Below are 20,645 nucleotides of genomic sequence, written 5' to 3' on the forward strand. Positions count from 1 at the left end.
ACGAAGGCTGAAATGTGAGGGCGATCTGGCTGCGACATCTGTCACCCCATTGATTGCCAGGGTTAATTCGGCTGATCTGGCCGGCTAGGCGGGTGTCCCCTCCCTCCCTCACCACTCCATGTGCTTCCCTCCCAAAGCTGCACACTTGGTGGAAGAGGATGACCATCCCAGATAGGAGTGTACTGTTCTTCGGTCAAGTGTACAGTATACAATAGCTGTGCTCCCCTGCATAGAACCTCCAAGCAAGACCATGTCCCCTTTTGAGATGGATCCACTATTAAGAGCTAAAGAGCTGAACTGGGCCAGAGCAAGGGTCCGTCTGGCCCAGTATCCTGTTTCCAACAGTGGCCAGTAAGCCAGATGCTTCTAGGAAGCAGGGCAATCAAGTTAGTGGTTCTTCTTCATTGTTTGCTTTCCTTGCACCTAACACTAAGAGGCATATTGTGCCTGAAGGTCGAAGTTCAATTTAGGTGGCAGAGCTAATAGCTGGTTTTAGGCTAATCCTTCTTCACGAGTTGGTCTACTCCTTTTACAAAGTCACCTAAGTGCCAGACAAGTTCTGATGGTAGCAGATTCCATGTGTAGAATTAGGATTGCCACCAACTCCCTATAAATCCTGGGGTAGACTGGGTGATTTCAAGTATAGCATTGGTGGGAAAATAGGAACTAAACCCAGCCACGTCCCACTCACCCTTAACAAAAATGTTCCTTCTGTTCAAGCAACCTCAGCCAGGAGAAAACTAAATGGGGCACAGAGAGGATGAGGGGTCTGCTCCTTTTTCTGCATAGCTGTCAACTTTCAGATTTGAAAATAAGGGATCAGCAGCCTCGAAAATAAGGGATCAGCAGCCTCACCTGTCCCGGGGACAGTCTACGGGATATTTAACAATCTGGGATAGCAGCGGGAAATGGTGCTGGAATAAGGGTATTTCAACAAAAAGGGAAGGTTGACAGCTATGTTTTTTTGGTATGCTGTGCTTTACATCTCCTCCCTCTTCAGAGGAATCCGTAAGATACAGACAGAGTCCTGCAGTCAGCATCATGTCTGGCTGCACCAAAAGCAGTAGCCTGCCATCACGAGAACATTCATGCTGAATCAGGCCGAGGGCTCGTTTAGTATAGCGTCCCATTGTCATTGTGGCCAACCAGGTTCCTGTGGCAAACCATTGCAAGAACATGAAGCATATCAGCACTCTCTCCACTTTTAAAAAAAAGTTTTTATTAAAGGTTTTCTTGGGTTACAAAAGTATTTACAGTGTCTCTGTTTTCCATTCATAGAATCTTTTCTACAGATCAGTTATACTTGATGTGAGACACTAATGTTATAGGCACTCTTCCCCATTTGTGATCACCAACAAATGGTATTCTGAGGCATCCTGCCTCTGACAGATGAGGGAGGACATTCTAGTGAGTTGCCATTGGCAGTGTTATCCTCAATGAATTTCTAGTGTGCCTTTAAAGCCAGCTTTGGGGAGTCAATTCCAAAAAAATTATTTATCTGAATCTACTCCCAGTTTCATTGGGTAACCCAAGTTCTAGTCTTAGAGGAAAAAGAAAAATTTATTTCCTCCATTTATAATTTTATACACTTTTATCATTTCCCCCTTCTTCTAAACCAAAGCACTCCAAAACGTTTAGCCTTTCCTTGGAGTGAATGTGCTCCAACGCACTTGGGTGAACCTTCTTCTAAATTATTATTTTAAAAACATCCTTGTTGGGAAGGGCGGGAGAGAATCAGAACTGGGCTTAAGTTAATTCCGGGCAGGGGACAGCAAGAAGAATTTGCAGAGCCGGACACGCACCACGTACTACTTGAATAAATGAGAATTTGCGGGAAGGGGCCAGCGCGGGAGGCCACCTCACTTTCCCCGCGCCCCGTGGGAGGGTCATGCCTGCCTCCCAACATGGTGGAGGTGTGCATGGGAAGGAGGGCGGGCGCGGGCGCGCGCGCTCTCGCTTGCTCCAGCCGAGGCTGCGGCTCCTTTGTGTCTCTCCCTCTGCCGGAGAAAAGGGTTGGGGCGCTCGCTTGCAGCCTAGGCAAAGAGGAAGCGTTATGCCAGGAGGAAAGGGTTGGGGGGAGAGAGGGAGGGAGCAGGAGGAATCCCAGCCTCCTCTTTGCCGCGTGTGTTTGTAAGTAAGATCAATGGAGCTGCAGGCTCCCCCCACCAGCGCCAGGCTGCCTGCTTACTGCAAGGCGCGCACGCGCCCCACCCACCCCGGGCTGCAGCTCCATTCCACCCAACCCTCTTACACCGCCTGCTCCTCCCCCCCCCCCACCGCGCACCCGGGGCAATTACCTGTCTGCAAGCCCCGCCCCCGCGCTGATTGACGGCCCGGATCACGTGGGGGAGGGAAGAGGAGGAGGAGGACGCCGGGGCGGGCGCTCGCACCTGGAGCTGGAGGGGAGGGAAAACCGGACGGGGATGCGCTCGGCTGGGGCCGCCGCTACCGCCACCGCCACCAGCTCGTTCTGCGCCGCCGCCGCCGCCGCAGGCCGAACCCAGCTCCTGCGCCCGGTGGAGGGGCCATGGTGGCTGCTGCCCCTGCTGCAGCCGCGGCCATGAGGAAAAGCTTCCTGGTCCCCGAGATCAAGCCCTTGGATCAGTATGACTTCCCTCGGGCGCGCAGCGCCGCCAGCCTGGCCTGGGTGCTCGCCAAGGGCTACGGGGGTGCAGGTACGGCGGGAGCCCCGCGCGGGGAAGGGAGCGGGCAGCCCGTTGGCGGGGTCGGGGTTTCTTTCCCTTCCTGATCTCCCTTCCGAGGAGGAGGGGCGGGATCTCCAGTGGCTGCGTGTGAGTTAAGGAGAGAGGAAGCCGTGATTCCCGTCCCCCCCTCCCGCCTTCGACCCGATCTCGCCGTCCCTGGCGGGCTCCTGGGTTTGTGTTTCTTCTGCCTGCTCCTCCCCGGCTAGGATAATATGTCCGCCTCCCCATCGCGCTCGGCTCCGTGGGATGCCCTACCTGCTATAGCACCCGGGGAGGGATGGGATGGGGTGGGCTGCCTTGGCAACCAGCCCTGCTGCTTCCATCCCACCCTTTCAGCGCTAACAATGGGCTCCGCTCGGTCGCCGCCTTCTCGACTAGATAGCCCGGGTGGGGCTGGGGTGGAGGGGGGAGCGACTCGAGTCTGCTCCTTTCTTCCTGGCGAGGGTCGCCTAATGTCTCTCCCCACGCAGGTGCCGGGCTTCCCCAGGTGTGGACGGAGCTGTGATTAGGAGAGGGGAATTGGCGTCTGGGCTGGGAGGGCGCCTTTTTTGTAGGTCGAAGTGGGGCGTGTGAGGGGAGGGGGAGGCTGCCATGATAGCGGAGGGGTGGGTAGGTGTTCTGCCATGTCTGCTGCAGCTCCTTTGCTAAGAGCAGCCCTGGGTAAGCCTCAGCCCCCCCCCCTTCCACTAAGCTCAATTCCTCCCTGGCTTTTTGTGTTGCCTTTTGTTAACAGTGTTGGCAGCACCTGCATGACTGGCATACTGTTAGGTGAGATCAGAGCCGAAACATGCTCTTCCCTGGGGTCCAGCTGGTCTGCGGAGCCTGAGGGTGTCAGTGCCGCCCCACCCTGCTTAGTGACAGCATTCACTTGCAGAAGCCGAGAGCAGGGCGCTGCTGTTGGTGTTTACCTTTGCTAAGTGGCATTATTTTGTGGCGTTAAATTCCTCCAGGGGAAGCCCTGCCAATGGGTGCCACCAGAACGGCCCCAGCTGTGGAGCTGTATTCTGAGGCTAAGCTGTGGCAGCTGGAAGGCAGGGGGGAGAGAGAGATGGGAGGTAACTAGTAAGGCTTCTGTGCTTGTACTTGATCCTCTGGTTTTGCCATCTCGGTAAGGACTACTCAAGGACCACTTTGCATCTTTAGCTTGGTCCTCTTCAGCTCCTTGGCAGTTCTGGGCCCAGGACTGTGCTCCTTTCCTTGGCAACCCTGGGCTCTCCCCGCTGTTCCCTTTGTCTCTGCCAGGCCTGGAATTAATGTTCTGTGAGGATTTGCAGATTGGCGTTGCTTTCATGCATGATGGAGGAGGAGGAGGGGAGGGGGGAGCAGACAATCCCTAGTGGGGGATTGACCTTCTTGCTGTTGCTTCATAGAAGTGTGTGCTCTTTGTCGCTGCTCTGGTGCCCCTGCTAACCCAGATCCCTCTCCTGGCTTCGCCCTCTCTGCTGCCAAAAGGGTGGTGGGCCAGCCTGTGCGCTTTGTGTTCATTGAGAAGCCATGCTTCCTTCGTGTTGCTCCACAACTGTCAGACTTGTAAGGATTTGCAGAGTAGGGGGGGAGTGTTCTATGGATGAAGTAGCCTAAGCACGACTTACATGGCAAGGTGGAGGTGTGGGTAAGTGAGACGGCCCTTGACAGTGGCTTCTAAAGGTATAAGGAGCTTCATGTTGCTGGCATACCTGTAGGCAGAAGGCTACCAGCTAGTGTGTGACAGGCCTTCCTCATTGTGTATGGGCTGCTATGGGGAGGGGAGGAGAGGATGACGACAACGGGTGTTCCTCTGAGGCTGTTGACCTGAAAGTAACATAATAGGGTTTGAAGCCTGCTGGTCCACAGCCAGCTCTGGAGCTGGGAGCAACAGGAATGGCTTGCAAGGTTGTGTGACAATGAATAACCAGAGTCTCCCTCCCTCCCTCCCGCAACTGAGGGCCTTTCTGCCCAGAAGCTGTTTTCTTCTTAGAGACTAAATGTACCCTGCTTCTGGGCTGAGGTGGGAACCACCATTCCGTGAAGCAACAGGAGGACAGTGAATTGCTGTGCTTGGTGGATGTTGAAGTGCCTTGTGTGTGTGTTTCTGTGTGTGTATTCACAGGCGTGTATTTGGATGACCAGTTCTCTTATTTGGAGTTAGTGTAAATATAGGATCTGGTCAAGCCCAAGCGAGAACAGGTTCCCCTTGTCCCTGCCCTTCCTTGTCACCCCGATGACACACCAAACAGTACACTTTGGTGGTGGAAAGGAGAGAGCCTTGTCATTTGCCTTGGATGGAGGCCAGGGCGATCAGCCTTGCTCAGGCAGTGCTGGGTTCAAAGTCTAGTGAAGTGTGTCGAGAATGTGCTTGCTAGGGTTTGCCATAGTTTTCCAAATAGAGCCTGAAAACCCCTTCGGCCTGCAAGGCAAGCCTTTATGGAAGCGGCACCTGCTTACCTCACGTCAGAAAATGCACATGGCACTGCTAGCATCTGCTCCTGAAATAAGCTACTGGTCATGGTGGGAGTCATCATTCGGCCTCAAGCCAGGGATTTTTTGCGACTGCTATATGATCTAAAGGAACAGTGTGGGGGCTGTAGAAAGTTAATGTGAAATGGCAAAGAAATACATGGAAGTGGCTTTTTCAAGTTTTACACGACAAAATTTTAAGTAATTTCAGTATGCATTTGAAAATAAAGATCTGCAAGTGAAACTGAGTGCCAGCTTGCTTTACTAGACACACTGCTGCCTGCACTTATTTCTTCACCAATAAGTAAAAGAGCCAGATGCTTTTAATTTACTGAAAGCCAAATGAGGAAGGGACTTGGAATTCCCTCAGCCCAACCTGTAGCTACAGGGCCTATGACCCAATGCTACGTATTACTCAGCTGATACATCCGGCAACTGGTCCCTTTCCCATAACTGGGTCAGGAACTGGCTAACCTCTGCCAGGTGTCCTGATTGGCATTGCTGTGTTTGTTGCACACCCAAAGCAGTTGCTAGTAATTATGTGCAATGTTGTAGCACCCTGAGGTTAATTCCCTATATTACTTGTGATCCCCTTTGTGTTCGTTCACAAACTGGGGTAATCCCCACCCTCAAGGGTTTGTGGCAATGGGTGGGGCAGGAAATGGAGGAGGAGTGGGAGTGACCAGAGTGAGGCTCACCAGCTGAGATAGGTGTACACACGCAAATGGCGCTGTGGTCTAGACCACTGAGCTTCTTGGGCTTGCCGATCGGAAGGTCAGCGGTTCGAATCCCTGTGACGGGGTGAGCTCCCGTTGCTCTGTCCCAGCTTCTGCCAACCTAGCAGTTCGAAAGCATACCAGTGCAAGTAGATAAATAGGTACCGCTGCGGCGGGAAGGTAAACAGCATTTCCATGTGCTCTGGCACTTGTCATGGTCCTCCGTGTGCCAGAAGTGGTTTAGTCATGCTGGCAATATGACCCAGAAAGCACCGATACGACCCACAAACATCGGCTCCCTTGGCCTGAAAAGCGAGATGAGTGCCACACCCCATGATTGCCTTTGACTGGACTCGACCATCTAGGGGTCCTTTACCTTACCTTTACACACCTATTGCTTGGCTAGTGGGATGGGTCATAGCTCAGCGACAGAAGCATCTGCTTTGCATGTAAAAGATCCTGTGTTCAATCCCTGGTATATCAATGTAGGACTGGGAGAGATTGCTGCCCAAAGTTCTGGAGAGCTGTTGCCAGTCAGTGTAGAGAATACTGAGCTAGATGGACCAATGGTCTGACTCAGTATAAGGCACATTTCTATGTTCCTGGTAATCCAGTTAGGAGGACTGAGCCCTGCTGTCCCATTAACCGCTGATTCAGTTTCACTTGCCGTTCTGTAGGTTAAACAGGTGTGGCTGTCTGGATATTGACTCCTGTCTCACCTTCGCCCAGTGGCAAGTTCTTCCTCCACCAAAGACACCAAGAATAAAGCAAGATCTCAACTCATGGGCAGCTTATCCTTGCATTGCTCCCACAGCCAAACTGTACCCTGGTCTGTAGTGCAGGCATACGAAATGAAATGTTGCCCCTTTTCCCCAAATGGCGATTTATATACAAATCAAACCCAGCCAGTTTCACCCAGTCCTGAGCCATAGCGGATGCTTTTTGCACTTTAGCAAAACTACCTGGAGTCTTCTTGAAACCACAGAACGGAAGGCCTAAAATGTGATACACAAAGCCCAGTATGGGAGAAGAAACAACGTTTATGGCAGTGGGATGGAAGATGCATGGGTACAGCAGTGCTCTGTACTTCAGTGTCCTAGGTACATGAATGCTTTCTGCCCCCCTAGAAAGGCACCTGAGGCTTGGATCATCTAGTTTAACTCAGTCCTAGGACGGGGCTCCTCCTGCCTGTTGCTAGTCAGACAAGATGTTTCAGAGACCAGCCTGGGCAGCTTGCTCTGCTGTCCATTGTTCTGTAAATCCATTTTGCGGCAACTGGGACCCATGGCTATTTATCATTCCTGGTTCTGGTGAATGGTGGCTGTACCTATTCTTCGGGTAGTTCTCAATGTTTTATTCCTAGTATATGGCATTTGGGACTGCAGAGCTCTTGAGTTCAAGGCCCCGCTTGGCTTTGGGGAAATCATCATCATGTATCAGCCTAACAAACCTGATGCAATTATGGTGAGGATAAAATGGGTGAATCCATGAACATTGCTTTGTGCTTCTTTTGGGAGGAGACATGGCTTAGAAATGCAGATAAGTAAATGGCATATAGATGTCTTATATCAGGCACCCCCAAACTCGGCCCTCCAGCTGTTTTGGGATTACAACTCCCATCATCCCTAGCTAACAGGACCAGTGGTCAGAGATGATGGGAGTTGTAGTCCCAAGCTAGAGGGCCGAGTTTGGGGATGCCTGTCTTATATGAAAAAAGGACAGAATAAAAACCTTCCTTTTCCACCTGTAAAATGATTGTCGTCTTTAGCCTTTCTGTATACCGTATATTATTTTGCTAGCCCTTCAAAACATTCCTCTGTATCTTGCCCTTGTGTTCCTAGAAGGTAATCTCTAAGTAGAACCTTTTACTACTTCTTTGTGGTTTGCTTCAGTGAGTGAAGCTATGTGTTTTAAAACAACAACACCTCATTGCCAATTCCTATTTAGTTTATGTTGATTCAAAAGTCTACGTCCTTTTGATTCTTTGAGTGCCTTGCTTGTTCCTTGATTTTGTAAAGCTACTTTGGAGCTGCGTGCAATTACTAGAGGCCCTGGATGGGGGCGGTGCCTTGTCATCAGCATAAAATATCAACCTTATTTATTTAATTTGTCACTTTTTTCACAGAAGTGACTCAAAGCAACTTACAAAAAACAACATTAAAACCAAGCATTAAAAAACCCCCCAAGAATGAAATAGGAACCGATCCAGAAAATGGTCTACTGATGTTATTTTACTGCTTGCACTTCAGTTAGTCAAGGACACTCATTTTAATCCTGCCCTCTGTGGCGTCCCGAATTCCTTTGAACTTTTGCATTATCTGCAAAGTTGAACATATTACCTCTTTCTGCGAGTAATGAAAATGCTGAATAGCACTACCCCCTAGGAGATAACTCCTTTTGGACATCACACAACAACGCCTCCAGGCTCACCCCCACATACTTTTTAATGCCTTATTGGTTGTTCTTGTGCAGCTTGAAAGAATAAGGGTTGCTTTCCTCATGGTAGTGCCCTCTGATCCACCTGCCAAAGAATATTCTGTAGAACTGTGTGGAACCTTCTCCTAGAGACTAACTTACCACAGAGTGACATTGATGGGGCAAGGCCATGCCTCAGTGCTAAAGCATTTGCCTTGAGCACAGAAGGCCCCAGGTTCAATTCCCAGCAAATCCAGGTGGGGCTGGGAGAGACTCCCTGCCTGAAACCCTGGAGAGCCTCTGGCAGTCTGTGTAGACAATACTGAGCCTGATCAGCCAACAGTCTGACTCAGTATAAGGAAGCTTCTTATGTTCCACATTGGTTTGGTCTTGGCAAGTCCATGTTGGTTGTTAATGATCACCTCATTTTCTTCTACATTACATATATTCATTTTTGATGAATTTGTTCTCATAACGTCTTATAGGTAGACATTGGGCCTGTAATCTCCTGGTTTCTCCTATTCTCCCTGTTAAATATAGATGTGGTAGCTATTTTTTGCTAGTCTGCTGGAACCTCACTTGTCTTGAGAGATTTCTCAAAGATGACTGTTAGCAGCTTTGAGATTTCTACTTCTAGTTCATTTAGCATTTCAGGGTGTATTTTGTTGGGAGATTGATGCAGATATTAACTAGTTCTGCCATTCCTTTCACATCTCTTTGATCCGATCTGGCAACCATGTGTGTGTGTGTGTGTGGGAAACTGAAGTGAGTTTGACTCTTCTTGTGAAAAAGGACTGAAACAGGTATGCTGCGGTCTCCTCTGGTGCTGTTGGATTTCACTTGTTGACCATGAAGTTGTGTATTCATCTACTATGGAATCCTGTTCTGTGCACCATTTTACCTTATTTTGGTAGGGAATGCCTTACCATGTCAGGCTAGATTGGCACAAACCGAATCCTCTGCTAAGTGCTTGCTATAGTAGCCTCAACTGGTGCCAGGTCAGTTATTGGTAGGATCCCTTGTTGGTACTTCCCTGAGATCTTCTGGTCCTTTCTAACTGTGCCATAGATGCTTGTTGCTGATGGCCTATTTTTTCCCATTGGCCCTGCCTAGCACTGACCTGACAACATGCACAGCTATGTATGCCCTGTAAATCCTGTGCTGAGGAACTCTGAACGTCTGCTAGGCTTTGAACAGTAGAGAACCCAGAGATACTCTGTATCTTACAGGTGCTCAATCTGGCTCAGGAATTATGACTGCAGGCACATCCATATTGCCATATATCAGGGATGGGGCACCTTTTCCAGTCCAAGGCCCTCATTCCCATCTGTTGTGAGGGGGTTGTCAGTGGTGGGTGAGTCTGGAGGCAATGGTGGGTGCAGGAGCACATGTAAATGTTACCTTTGTACAGCAGGCAAGCTTCCACATACAATCCTCTTTTGTCTGGACAAGGAAGAGGAGTTATTAAGGATACACATTCCGACCAGGCAGAAGCTCTTTGTGTGTGAAGCAGTGCCAGTGGGAAATCTGGCCTGGAGAGAGTTCTGAGGGCCAGATACAGAAGCCTGGGGGCCACATTTGACCGCCCCAGGCCTGATGTTCACCTGTGCAAGGGGAGTAGCGTGGGAAAGAGAAACAAGATCCCAAATTAACACTTCACAACAAAGGGCTTGCCTTGGTTAACCTTTGGGATATTAGCAAAACTGTTGGTTGCTACTGAAGTAGCTGTTTTCCATTTAGAGCCTGCCTTCAGTTCCGTTCTGCAGCTTGGACCTTCACTTTTACTTCCTGTGGTACCATATTATGCATCCCACCTTTGCTGGGATGCATAAGCCCAAGAACCGCCACTGGAACATGGCACGCACATATCATAAGGGGCCCTACTCTTAACATTATGCTTTGTAGAAGCTGACATGCTGCTTGACCTCTCTTCACTTTCAGCAGGTGCTGGCAGGCCCACCTTACTACCTGCAACTCAGCGTAACCCTGAATTTTGCCTATAATTGCCTGTGTGCAGGTGCTGTCTGTGCCCCTGCTGTTGATTGCCTTGCCTGTTTGCTTAGTCTCCTTCTCGTGTCCCTTGACTTAAGCAGCCCTTACTCTCTTGCAAGGAGTCGGAAACCACTGGTGGGAACGAGGTTCTCACGTCTTTGTAGCTGTGGAGAACGTCCTTGCAGGTGGGAAGAGATTTGAATTCTGCTCTGTCATGCCAGCTAGAGTGGGGTGGAAGTTGCCTGACATTTCCCAGCAACTCCCCTTTCTTGGCTGTGCCTCCAATCTAGTTTAACCTGCTGGAGGCACCTAACATGACCATGAGCTTGACAGCCTTTGCCTCATGGTGCTTGCTGGAAAATGGGTGGGTTTGTTTCGCTGCTGTGCTGATTGGGTACGAGATGGTGCGAGAGCTTCTCCCAAAATGCAGCGCACACCCACTTCTGTCAAGGACCTCACTTAGGGAGTGTCATTTGGCATAGCAGTTTTTCATTTTCCGCTCCACCCCCTCTCCTGGCAATCCTATAGATGTTGCTGGACTCCATCTCCCACTGGCCCCATCCAGAGTGACCAGTGGTCAGGGAAGATGGGAGTTGTAGTTCAGCAACATCTGGATGGCCACAGGTCAGAGGATATTTTCCCAACCATTTTCTGTGTAGTAGGATATTTGTTCAAAGAAAGGGCTGCCAAAATGACCAGTGGGCTGGGCCAAGTCCCCAATGAGGAAAGTTTCTAACATTTGAGAATGTTTTTTAGCTGAGGAAAGAAGCAAGTAACGTGGAACATGGTAGAGGTGTTTTAACACTTTTGCATGAGAGAGAGAGATAAGTTCTTCTCCATCTCTCGTAATATTAGAATCTGGAGCTGTCCAGTGAAGCTGATTCAGGACAGATACGGAAGTACTTCACACAGTGCATAGCTAGAACTATGAAATTTGGTCCCACAAGAGGGACTACCAATTTGGGTGGCTTTAAGAGGGGATTAGACAAATTAATGGTGGATAAGGCCTTAAATGGCTGCTCGTTGTGAGGGCTTTATTATCTCCCATATTGGAAGCAGCATGCCTCTGAATACGTTGCTGGGAGCATAAGCGGGAGGGTGGCGTTGGGTACATGTCCTGCTTGTGGGTTTCCCAGGTTGGCCGCTGTGGGGAAACAGGAAGATCCAGCAGAGCTCTTACATGAAATTGGAAGCATACGGCCGTCCTGTGCCTTGATCCTGTGCAGGCCTACTGACATTGTCTTGCAGCTGGCATGCCTCTGGATTTCATAAGATTGTCCCTTAAGCTGCTGGCTGCCTCTGTGCCCCTCCCTCTTGCCTGGCTGTAACCCTGCCACAGAGTTGGAGCTGCGACCTTGGCCGTCTGAGAGGGTGGGGGAGGCGGTGGCGGCTGCCCTGCTTGTTTTTCTCTTTAATCCGGCTGCCTGGCTAAGGCTCCCATATGCAGGTTTCCCCTGCCTCAAGAATGGTTTCTGGGCTTGAGTCAAATGCCTTTGCCCCTTGAGTCCTGTATCACACTCTGCTTGTTGCCTCTTCAGTGTACCTGTCAGTTTCTGCTTCTGATCTGTGCCCAACACCCTCTAGACTTCTTCAGTCAGAGAGCCTCATGCCAATGGTGGGCAGAGCCAGAGGCAAATGTGGATGGAGCAACAAATGTAATAATAATAAAAATAAATGTTATTATTTATACCCTGCCCATATGTACACTGGGCTGGTTTCTGCACACTCTTACACCTTTCTCTGACCTCCATTCAAACAGACAAGAGGCATTATCAGAGCTCAAGGACGCATTCTAGCCATACAGAGCAGGATTGCACAGCACCCTGAGGGCCAGATAGGCGCAAAGGGCCACATTTGGCCCCTGGGCATGGGGTTCCCCTTCCTACTCTAGAATATAAACTTATCCATGAAGTTTACGGCAGGGAGAAATTACCTCCCTCACCCATCTTGGTCGTATTTGTTATTTTATTTGGAATATTTTTATTCTGCCTTTCTATCAAGAAAAGACATTAATAATTGTAATTCCCTGAAAACTTGATTCTATGTTGGGACCGAGAAATTTAGGCCCCTGTTTACAGGGACAGTAGAATGTGGGGGCAGAGTTGCCTACAGGTTTTCAGATGGTGGTCTACGAGCGCCATTGAGGTAGACCATGAAACGATTGTGAATGTCTGTACTTTGGCCTGCACATGATTTATACTTTGTTGGCAGTGGAAGGTGAGGCCATGTTGATCGGGCGCGGATAAGGTCCAATGATGTCCTGGCTTAAGGCCTGTGATTTTCATTACAGTGGTACCTCGGGTTACATACGCTTCAGGTTACAGACTCCGCTAACCCAGAAATAGTTCCTCGGATTAAGAACTTTGCTTCAGGATGAGAACAGAAATCGTGCTCCGGCGGCACGGCGGCAGTGGGATGCCCCATTAGCTATAGTGGTGCTTCAGGTTAAGAACAGTTTCAGGTTAAGAATGGACCTCCGGAATGAATTAAGTACTTAACCCGAGGTACCACTGTATATGGTGCTGGTGCAGTTCACTCATTTTTACCTTAAAACAACAATTGAAGGGACTCTTCTCAGTGCCTTGACCTACGGCTCATTATTTTTATGATCAGGTTCTGGTTTTGAGAATGCCAGCCCTGAAGGATGAGAAGTTTATGAAGTGGTTTGTCAAGATCCCCAACAATTTTTAAGTGGTCCATTGGGGGGCGGGGAAGAGATTGAGAACTGACTATACTTGTTGAGGAATAAATTGAGCAGGGCACAATTTTTGAAATCTCGTGCAGGTTAAAAACAAAGGGCATAATGGGGAGACGTTCTAGCCTATCTCCGACTCTCAGCTGTGCTAATTTTCTACCTGAAGTGGGGTTTTTTTAACGACAAAGCATTCAAAGATGTAAAACCTCCATATCTATTAAAGGAGCACTGCCCTATTTTACCACCTTGAGACTTGACCACCTCAGTCCCTTGCTATGTATTGATCTAGTCTGCATATCTGACTTTCAGTTCCTCTGAAACAAGAGTCCTGCTGATTAACATTACAAATACAGTGGTACCTCGGGTTAAGAACTTAATTCATTCTGGAGGTCTGTTCTTAACCTGAAACTGTTCTTAACCTGAGGTACCACTTTAGCTAATGGGGCCTTCCGCCACAGCCGCGCGGTTTCTGTTCTCATCCTGAAGCAAAGTTCTTAACCTGAGGTACTATTTATGGGTTAGTGGAGTCTGTAACCTGAAGTGTCTGTAACCCAAGGTAACACTGTGTATCTTTCCTTGATTTGTTTGGACTCTGTGCTCACTTTTCACAGAGCCTTGCCATCTAAAGCTGTAGAGTAGAAGCCTTTTGCCAAACTTGGCTCCCTGGATTGGACGCCAACACTCTCATCTCCAGCCAGCATGGACAGCAGCCAAGCATGATGGGAGTTGTAGTCCAAAAACATGAGGAGTAAGAGGAGTCACCTTTTCTTCCCCATGTCCCCATCCACTTCAGTGGTCATGCTGGGGAGGCAGGCCGTCCATGGGAGGAATTCAATGTCACACTAAGGAGATTGTTCAGTCAGAGGAAGCATTTTTTAATCTCTCCTCTGCTCCATTGCGCATTGTTCTGGGGGGTTCTCCCAATCCCTCCTGAGCCGTTTCTGGGGGTGAGGAAAAGCTCTATTATGATAGCGGGGAAACCCTTGCCTGGATTTCTGCTAGTGGGACCAGTTACCTGAATCTTGCCTCATGTTTGCCTGCTTCCTGGTGATAGCAAGTTCCATCTTTCCTCATGAGTTTTCACTACGCTGTTTCGCCCTCTTCTTAGTTTGTTCAGACCTAACCTTCCTGAGATGCAGGCTGTGCTGTTGCATCAGTGCGATCATTTCTCACCAGAGTTGCTGTGTGGACGAGTGCTTTAGAGGAAGCACCCTGTGCTGGGTAGCAAGCCTAGAATCATAGAGTTGGAAGGGACCACAAGGCCTGATGGATAACGGCAAGAATGTGTTTTGTATGTGTGTAATGTAGCACTGATGTCATTTCAGGGCACAGTACTTACGCCCTGGAGCCTGTGTTGCGTGCTGGGGCCTGTTGTCAGGTGGGGGTGTGGTGCTATGCCGGAGACAGGTTTTGCCTTCGCCCCTCTGGCTCTTGCATAGTTCCTGGGGCGCTCTTGTCACGTGTAATTGTACAAGCCCCTGCAGCTTCAGACTGCAGCCGAATAGGCTTGCCGAGGCCTATGGATGCTCTGTGGTGGGGCAGTCTGAAGCTGCTGCGCAAGAGGCTGGTGCAAGGCTCCTTGGTTCATTCCCTTTCTAGCCTTACCTGCTGGGACTGGGGCCTGATCTGTGAGGCACGTGCCAGTGACTTCTGGATGGAGTGTGGTTCCTGCAGATAATGCCCACTTCCTGTGTCCCAACAAACTGCGAAACCTGTGTTAGAATTGTCATTTGAGGCACTTCAGGGCACATCCCCATCATTAAGTCATGACTTAACGTGGATTAGTAAGTGCTCAAGGTGTTTTAACCACATGAGTCTTTGCTACCTAAGGCCCAAACTGTGTGCTAATTTCAAACATGTATAATGGTAGCTCAGGGACCCTTTTGGAATAGGGGAAAACACTCAGTTTCCAGTGGAGGCTACTGAAAGCGCTTGGGAGAGACAATCCTTTTTTCTCATGGCTGTCCAAATCTTTCTCTCCACCCCACCAAGGCTTTTCCCTCTGCAGGGTTTCAGATGCAGGTGTCTGAAGGCCAAACTAGATGTGGCTTTCAGTTCATTGTGGCATGTGGTGTTAAATATGCCTGTGAGGGATTTCTGTGGCTCAGTGGTAGGCCATAGGGTCAGCAGCAGAGCATCTTCCTTAAATGCAGACGGTCACAGGTTCAATCCCTGAATTTCCAGGTAAAGCTGGGAGATGCTTGCCTGGAATCCTGGAAAGCCACTGCCAGTCAAGGTGGACAATAATGGGTTAGGTAGACCAGTTGTGTAACTCAGTATAAGTCAGCTTCCTATCTTTCCACAATGCAAATATTTGCTTCAGAATATTTGTCTTAGGACCACAGCAAGGAAAGGACTAGCTAAGCTCCCCTTCCATGTCTGGTACTGTCACAATAGTTGACAGCCCCCTCACCTGTGATGCTATTTGAATTTAAAAATAAAAAATAGACCGGCATGTTAAATGCTTTGTGTCTGGTTTGGAGTTGAGAGAGCACAACATTGCTGGGAGCGCTGAGGCTGAGAGCAAGGACTGCTAGCTTCCTTTCCCAGGCTTGGGAGTTCCCACTTCTCTGAAACATGATGAGGCTCTCATTTGGAAGGTGTTCTCGTTGCACCATGGCGTGTCCCTGCTTTTCTGAAGTTTGTTTGAAGGAATCGGCACAGTGATATTTTATTAAGTTTTTGCCTGCATTTCCCCCTAAGACCTGCGGGCCCAAAGCTGATCCTAATCATGTGCTGCCACTCATCTCCCATTGCAATTATGTCTCCATGATGCTTTTCTCTCTGTGTCCTTTGTGGCTACAAGCTTACCACATTGGGATGTTGCCTGGCATCATTTTTGCTGCTCATTAAAAGTGCAAAAGCTCATGCCAGGATGGCTGGGGGCAAGGGAAGAGCAGTGGCCCTGGATATAATTGTTGGAGAGCTTGTGTTGTTTGGTCTGCTCTTTATGGTTCAGATTCTTTTTATTAAGTCAGTGGCCTATGTGGCACAGTAACTCCCTGTCATGAGAGCTGGGCTTATACCTTTCTAGCATCTCACTGGGTGTCAGATTAATATCTTAATGTGAAGAGCAAACTAGACGTGACATTTGTTCACTTGAATGTCTGATTTTAAAACAAGAAGTTGCCAATGATGACTTTTTTTGGGGAGGGGGAGACTCTACGCAGATTGGGACCATGGCATGGGAGATAGAGGGGCTTTAAACCTTTGCCTCCCACTACAGTCCTGCTTGGAGTTAGCGAATAACCCCTCTCTATATCTGGTTTTTGTAAAAATCAGAAAACTCTTGATGCCTATTTTCCTCACAGTCCTTCCTTGCTTGCTACCTTATTTCTATTGTCAATAGCAGGTGTGGGGACCTGATTCTAGTAAGTACCCTAGTGGGGACAAAGGGTTAACACCCCCCTGCCCTCCCCACCCCCACCATGGTTTCTATTCAACTTTGTTCCCTCTGCACGTGCTGTTTATTTCAAATTAACAGCCACACGAATTAAAGCCAAGTGCCAAATGTCATATCTGATTTTTCCCCAGGCTGGCAAGACCCCCTTATCAAGTAGCCCCTTCATCTATTGTGAAGTACAAAACAATAATATCCCCCTTGAGGTTGGTGAATCAGGACTGAGCTACTCTTCACGTGAGTTCTTGAGAAGCTTCAGTGACAGGTTCTATCTAACTTTCACCATATCTAGTCTTTCCCCTTTGTGCTTCCCTTACATCTGGTGTGGTAAGGAATGCAGATTCCAAAGATCAACCTTGGTTTGGAGCAAACTCTCCTCCCTTTGTAGCTGAGCAGGTCCATTTCTGTACTCCACTCATGGAGTTTCTGACAATGGTTCTACGCAGTGAGCAAGCTGCCATCATTTTAAGTTTATTTGCAGTGGGAAAGTGGTCGTCGCTGCCTGTCATGTGAAAAGGGGCTGATCCCTTTTCAATTCTCAGCTCTGGATACTGCTGAAAAGGCATCCAGGAGAGGATGTTAAGAGACAGTAAAACCTGTTGGCTTCATAATCCTTAGAGCTGCATTACTCCCCACCCCAAATATTGGGTTTGCCTGTTGTGCAGAGAAGCCGCCCATTGTGGTTGCAGGAGAGGACATGGGTCAGTACTAGCAACCATGCTAGCCTTGGGTAGTAATTGATGTGGGGTGGGTGTGTTGTGTGGCAGGGACCCAGAGTATTATACATAGCCATTCATGTCTAGGCTGACCTCTTTGCACTCCCTTAGGTTCTGGGCTACTATATGCAGGCTCTGCTTTGTGCTTGTCCCCCTCCAACAAGAAGTTTGGTAATGATCTTGGTGTCTATGCCAATATTGGTGAGCACATGAAAAGCTGGACCTTTTGGCAGACATTTCACAGATTGCTCAGTTGGTAGAGCACGAGACTTGATCTCAGAGTCATGGTTTCAAGCCCCATGTTGGGCAAAAGATTCCTGCATTGCAGGGGCTTGGGCTAGATGACCCTCATGGTCCCTCCCAGCTCCACAGTTCTATGCTGTGAGGTTTCAATTCAACGTTGGCCTGTGGCCCCTGTTAGCTCTGTTACCTGCTCTGTCTATATTTCTCTGTAACAACATGTGCCCCCCTCCACAAGTTCAGCTGTGCTTGGGAGGGAAGCTGTGCTATTCACAGCCTAAAAGATTTGACTAGGGACTTGTGTGTGTGTGTGTGTGTGTGTGTGTGTGTCCCACCACTCTCCTTATCCCTCCCAGCCAAAGTAGGCTGTTCCCAATGTTGGATGCCCTGAAGACTTGGAGGTGGGTGGGATGGGCTTTCTGCCAGGAGGGGTGGCTGGGCTTTGTTAGTTTGGGCTCTGAGCCATGGGGCGGGAAAGAAGCTGGGACTGCAGCCACAAGTCTGGTCCCGTGCAGTTGTGGCTGTGATCAGGTGCTGCTGAATCAGCTGGCGAAGCTGTTCCACCTGTTCCCCTTTGCACACTCGCGCGTTCAGGAATGTCCCGTCCCTCCCAGCCCTGCTCACTGGCAGGAGCTGACACGTAGATCTCCAGTCTCGTGGCCTCACCTCTTGAGGAAACAGCTGGTATAGCGCGTGCGTGTAAGCCTTGGCATGATCTTCCTGTCAGGAAGACGCTAATATGTCTTGCTTTCCCTATACCTGCCATCCGCAGGCCAGAGTACCGCAAACCCAGTGGGAGGAAGAGAGCTTACAGTTTCCAAAGGAGAAGCTTGTACCGCTGCCATTTATTACTGAGCCTGTGGGAGGCCTGCTTCCCAGTTCCTCCAAAGGCCTGCCCCTTTCCCAAAGCAAAAATTGGCCTGACTTCTCGCTCAACCCTTTAAATATAATTTGCCTCTTGCAATCCAGAGGCTAAACACAGGATTCCAAGCCTCCGGACACTCCACTGCCCCCTGAAATAGTGCTGTGATAACATTGCGGATCCCCTTTCTGTCGTAAGCCTGCAGTGGGAGGATGTGTCTGAGCCTGCTGATGTTAATCGTGTTGTCAGGGTAGAAATTAATACCCTCCTCTTACGGTTGGATGCCAGAGCTCTTGCAGTGGGTGCCCCCAAGCTATTTGTCTGCTCTGCACTTGCTTGTTGGGGTGTGTGGTTTGCGTGCAAGTCCCCAGCGGATGCACAGCCAAGGCTGCCCCTGTGAGGCTCCATCTCTGCCTTCTGTCCTGTAAGGTTTTATCTAAGATTGGGAGCGCTCGCCTAGCATTCAAGGGAATCTGGCTGCTAGCCATGCTGTTCCTTGCTTCTGCCTTTTTCCTCTTGGCATGCTAGGGGAAAGGTGCTCAAAAGAGGCAGTGCTTCTGCTGTGGAGATGAAAGTGCATGAAGGGGGAAACCCCTTGTCTCAAAATCACAAGTGTTGCCAAATCGCATCCATCTGGGGATGCTGTTCCAGTGTGTGCATGTTTTATGATGCCAGGAGACTTGTAAGGCGAGAGCAAGGAGGGATTAGTCTTTCCCTAGTTGCCTCATATCTATTCCAGGGATGGACAATCTTTTTACCCCCAGAGGCTACATGCGGCGATGGTGGGTGCTTACATACATGTACATATCACCACAGAGATATGTGCGCACATCCTTTGAAAGCAGCAATTGTGATGGCTAGCAAATATGATACTTGCTTTCTTTCCCTGCTCAGAGGAGAATAATTGACTCCCACCTCAGAATGAGCAGCTGTGTGGTGTGCTGTGAGTAGCACAGTTTACATACTTCCACCAGTAGTAAAATTCAGCAAAATTCAATTGGCATTGGGAATGGGTAGCTTGGGAACACACAGTGGGCTGCATGCAGCTTGCAGTTTGCTTGTGTGTGATCTAAGATGGTGACTTGTGATGCCATCATGGCCAGCCTTGGCCATCAGGAATGTTTGTTTCTGTTCTAAGCTCTTGACAGCACTAAGGAAAAGGCTTTGGGAAGAGCGGACTAAAGAAGCTATTGCTCTTTATAGACAGGCCAGGAATAAATTAGGGAAAGTATATTAACAGGCAATGAATCTGTGCAGTATGTTTTGGCTTTCCACATTTGGGGAGGTGACGTCGTTGGTGTAAGTTTTCCCCAAACCATTGAGTAGGGCTGGAAGAGGCCATGCAGGGAAACCTTCCACTTCCTGAAATCGGCATGTCCACCTGGCCGTAGGAAGGGAACGAGGGTGCAACAACCTTTAACCAGCCTACCCTCCAGGTATGCCAAGGCAAGTTTGGGGAAGCTGTGCCCACCCCTAGACATTGCTGGACTGCATCCTTGACCTATGGATATGCTGGCTGGGGCTGGTGGACTTTGGGAGCCCAGCAATGTTTGTAGGCCACAGGTCCCCCCTTCCCACTTCATTTTTTTTTTATAAGATATTTATTAGGATTTTCAAAATATTACAAAATAGAAAAAGAAAAAAGAAAAATACAAAATAAAAATAGTTAAAAACAATTCAGTCTTTCAATCACTTATCTTTCATTTGCTTGTTTCCCAGACCTCCTCACGCCTCCCTTTTCTGTATTCCACTTCAATTGTTAGTTTAGCAAATCCCTCCCCTCTTTGTTTATCCTAGTCTTAGATCTTAAAGTATTGTAACATTAAATTTTTACCTATTTATAGTCCATTTTTTCATATTCCCTTATAACATTACAGCTAAAAGCCACTTAGTTTCTATCCAACATCATTCTAACATCAATTTTACAATATTTCTGTAACAGATGGGTAGCCGTGTTGGTCTGCCATAGTCGAAATAAAAATTTTCTTCCTGTAGCACCTTAAAGACCAACTAAGTTAGTTCTTGGTATAAGCTTTCGTGTGCATGCACACTTCTTCAGATACACTGAAACAGAAGTTACCAGATCCTTCTATATATTGAGAAGGTGGGGAGGGGTATTACTTAGAAGGGTGGTGGGAATCGGAGATTGGCAGATAGCTGAGATGAGCTTGTTGACGACTCTTAACGACTGTAATAGGTCTTACAGGAAAAGGCAAGGGGTGAGAAGGTGAGAAATGGCTTAGTCATGTATAATGAGATAAGAATCCGATGTCTCTGTTCAGACCAGGTTTCTCCATTGTTTCTGTAAATATTTCTGTAAATAGTCTTTGAACTTTTTCCAATCTTCTTCCACCGACTCTTCTCCCTGGTCTCGGATTCTGCCAGTCATTTCCCCCCCTTCCCACTTCAGAGCCCAACTACTTGGGGCACTTTCATGTGCTGTGAGTAAATCAAAATGAGGGGCAGCT

General features: G+C 48.8%; 1 protein-coding gene across 4 annotated transcripts in view; it reads left to right on the top strand.

The window, feature by feature from the left end:
• The first annotated feature begins 2,298 nt into the window (after nt 1–2,298).
• Nucleotides 2,299–20,645, top strand: part of CAMSAP3 (calmodulin regulated spectrin associated protein family member 3) — a 45,130-nt gene continuing 26,783 nt past the window's right edge. Inside the window, exon 1 of one of the 4 annotated variants that reach the window (XM_080996181.1) lies at nt 2,299–2,675. In XM_080996181.1, coding sequence (XP_080852307.1) covers nt 2,528–2,675 — 148 coding nt within the window. In that variant the 5' untranslated portion in view covers nt 2,299–2,527. The remainder of the gene's footprint in view (nt 2,676–20,645) is intronic. The other 3 variants (XM_080996182.1, XM_080996183.1, XM_080996184.1) reach the window with 3 other exon arrangements.

Source organism: Podarcis pityusensis (genome assembly GCF_964106645.2).
Source record: "Podarcis pityusensis genome assembly, chromosome: 2".
NCBI classification, from domain to species: domain Eukaryota; kingdom Metazoa; phylum Chordata; class Lepidosauria; order Squamata; family Lacertidae; genus Podarcis; species Podarcis pityusensis.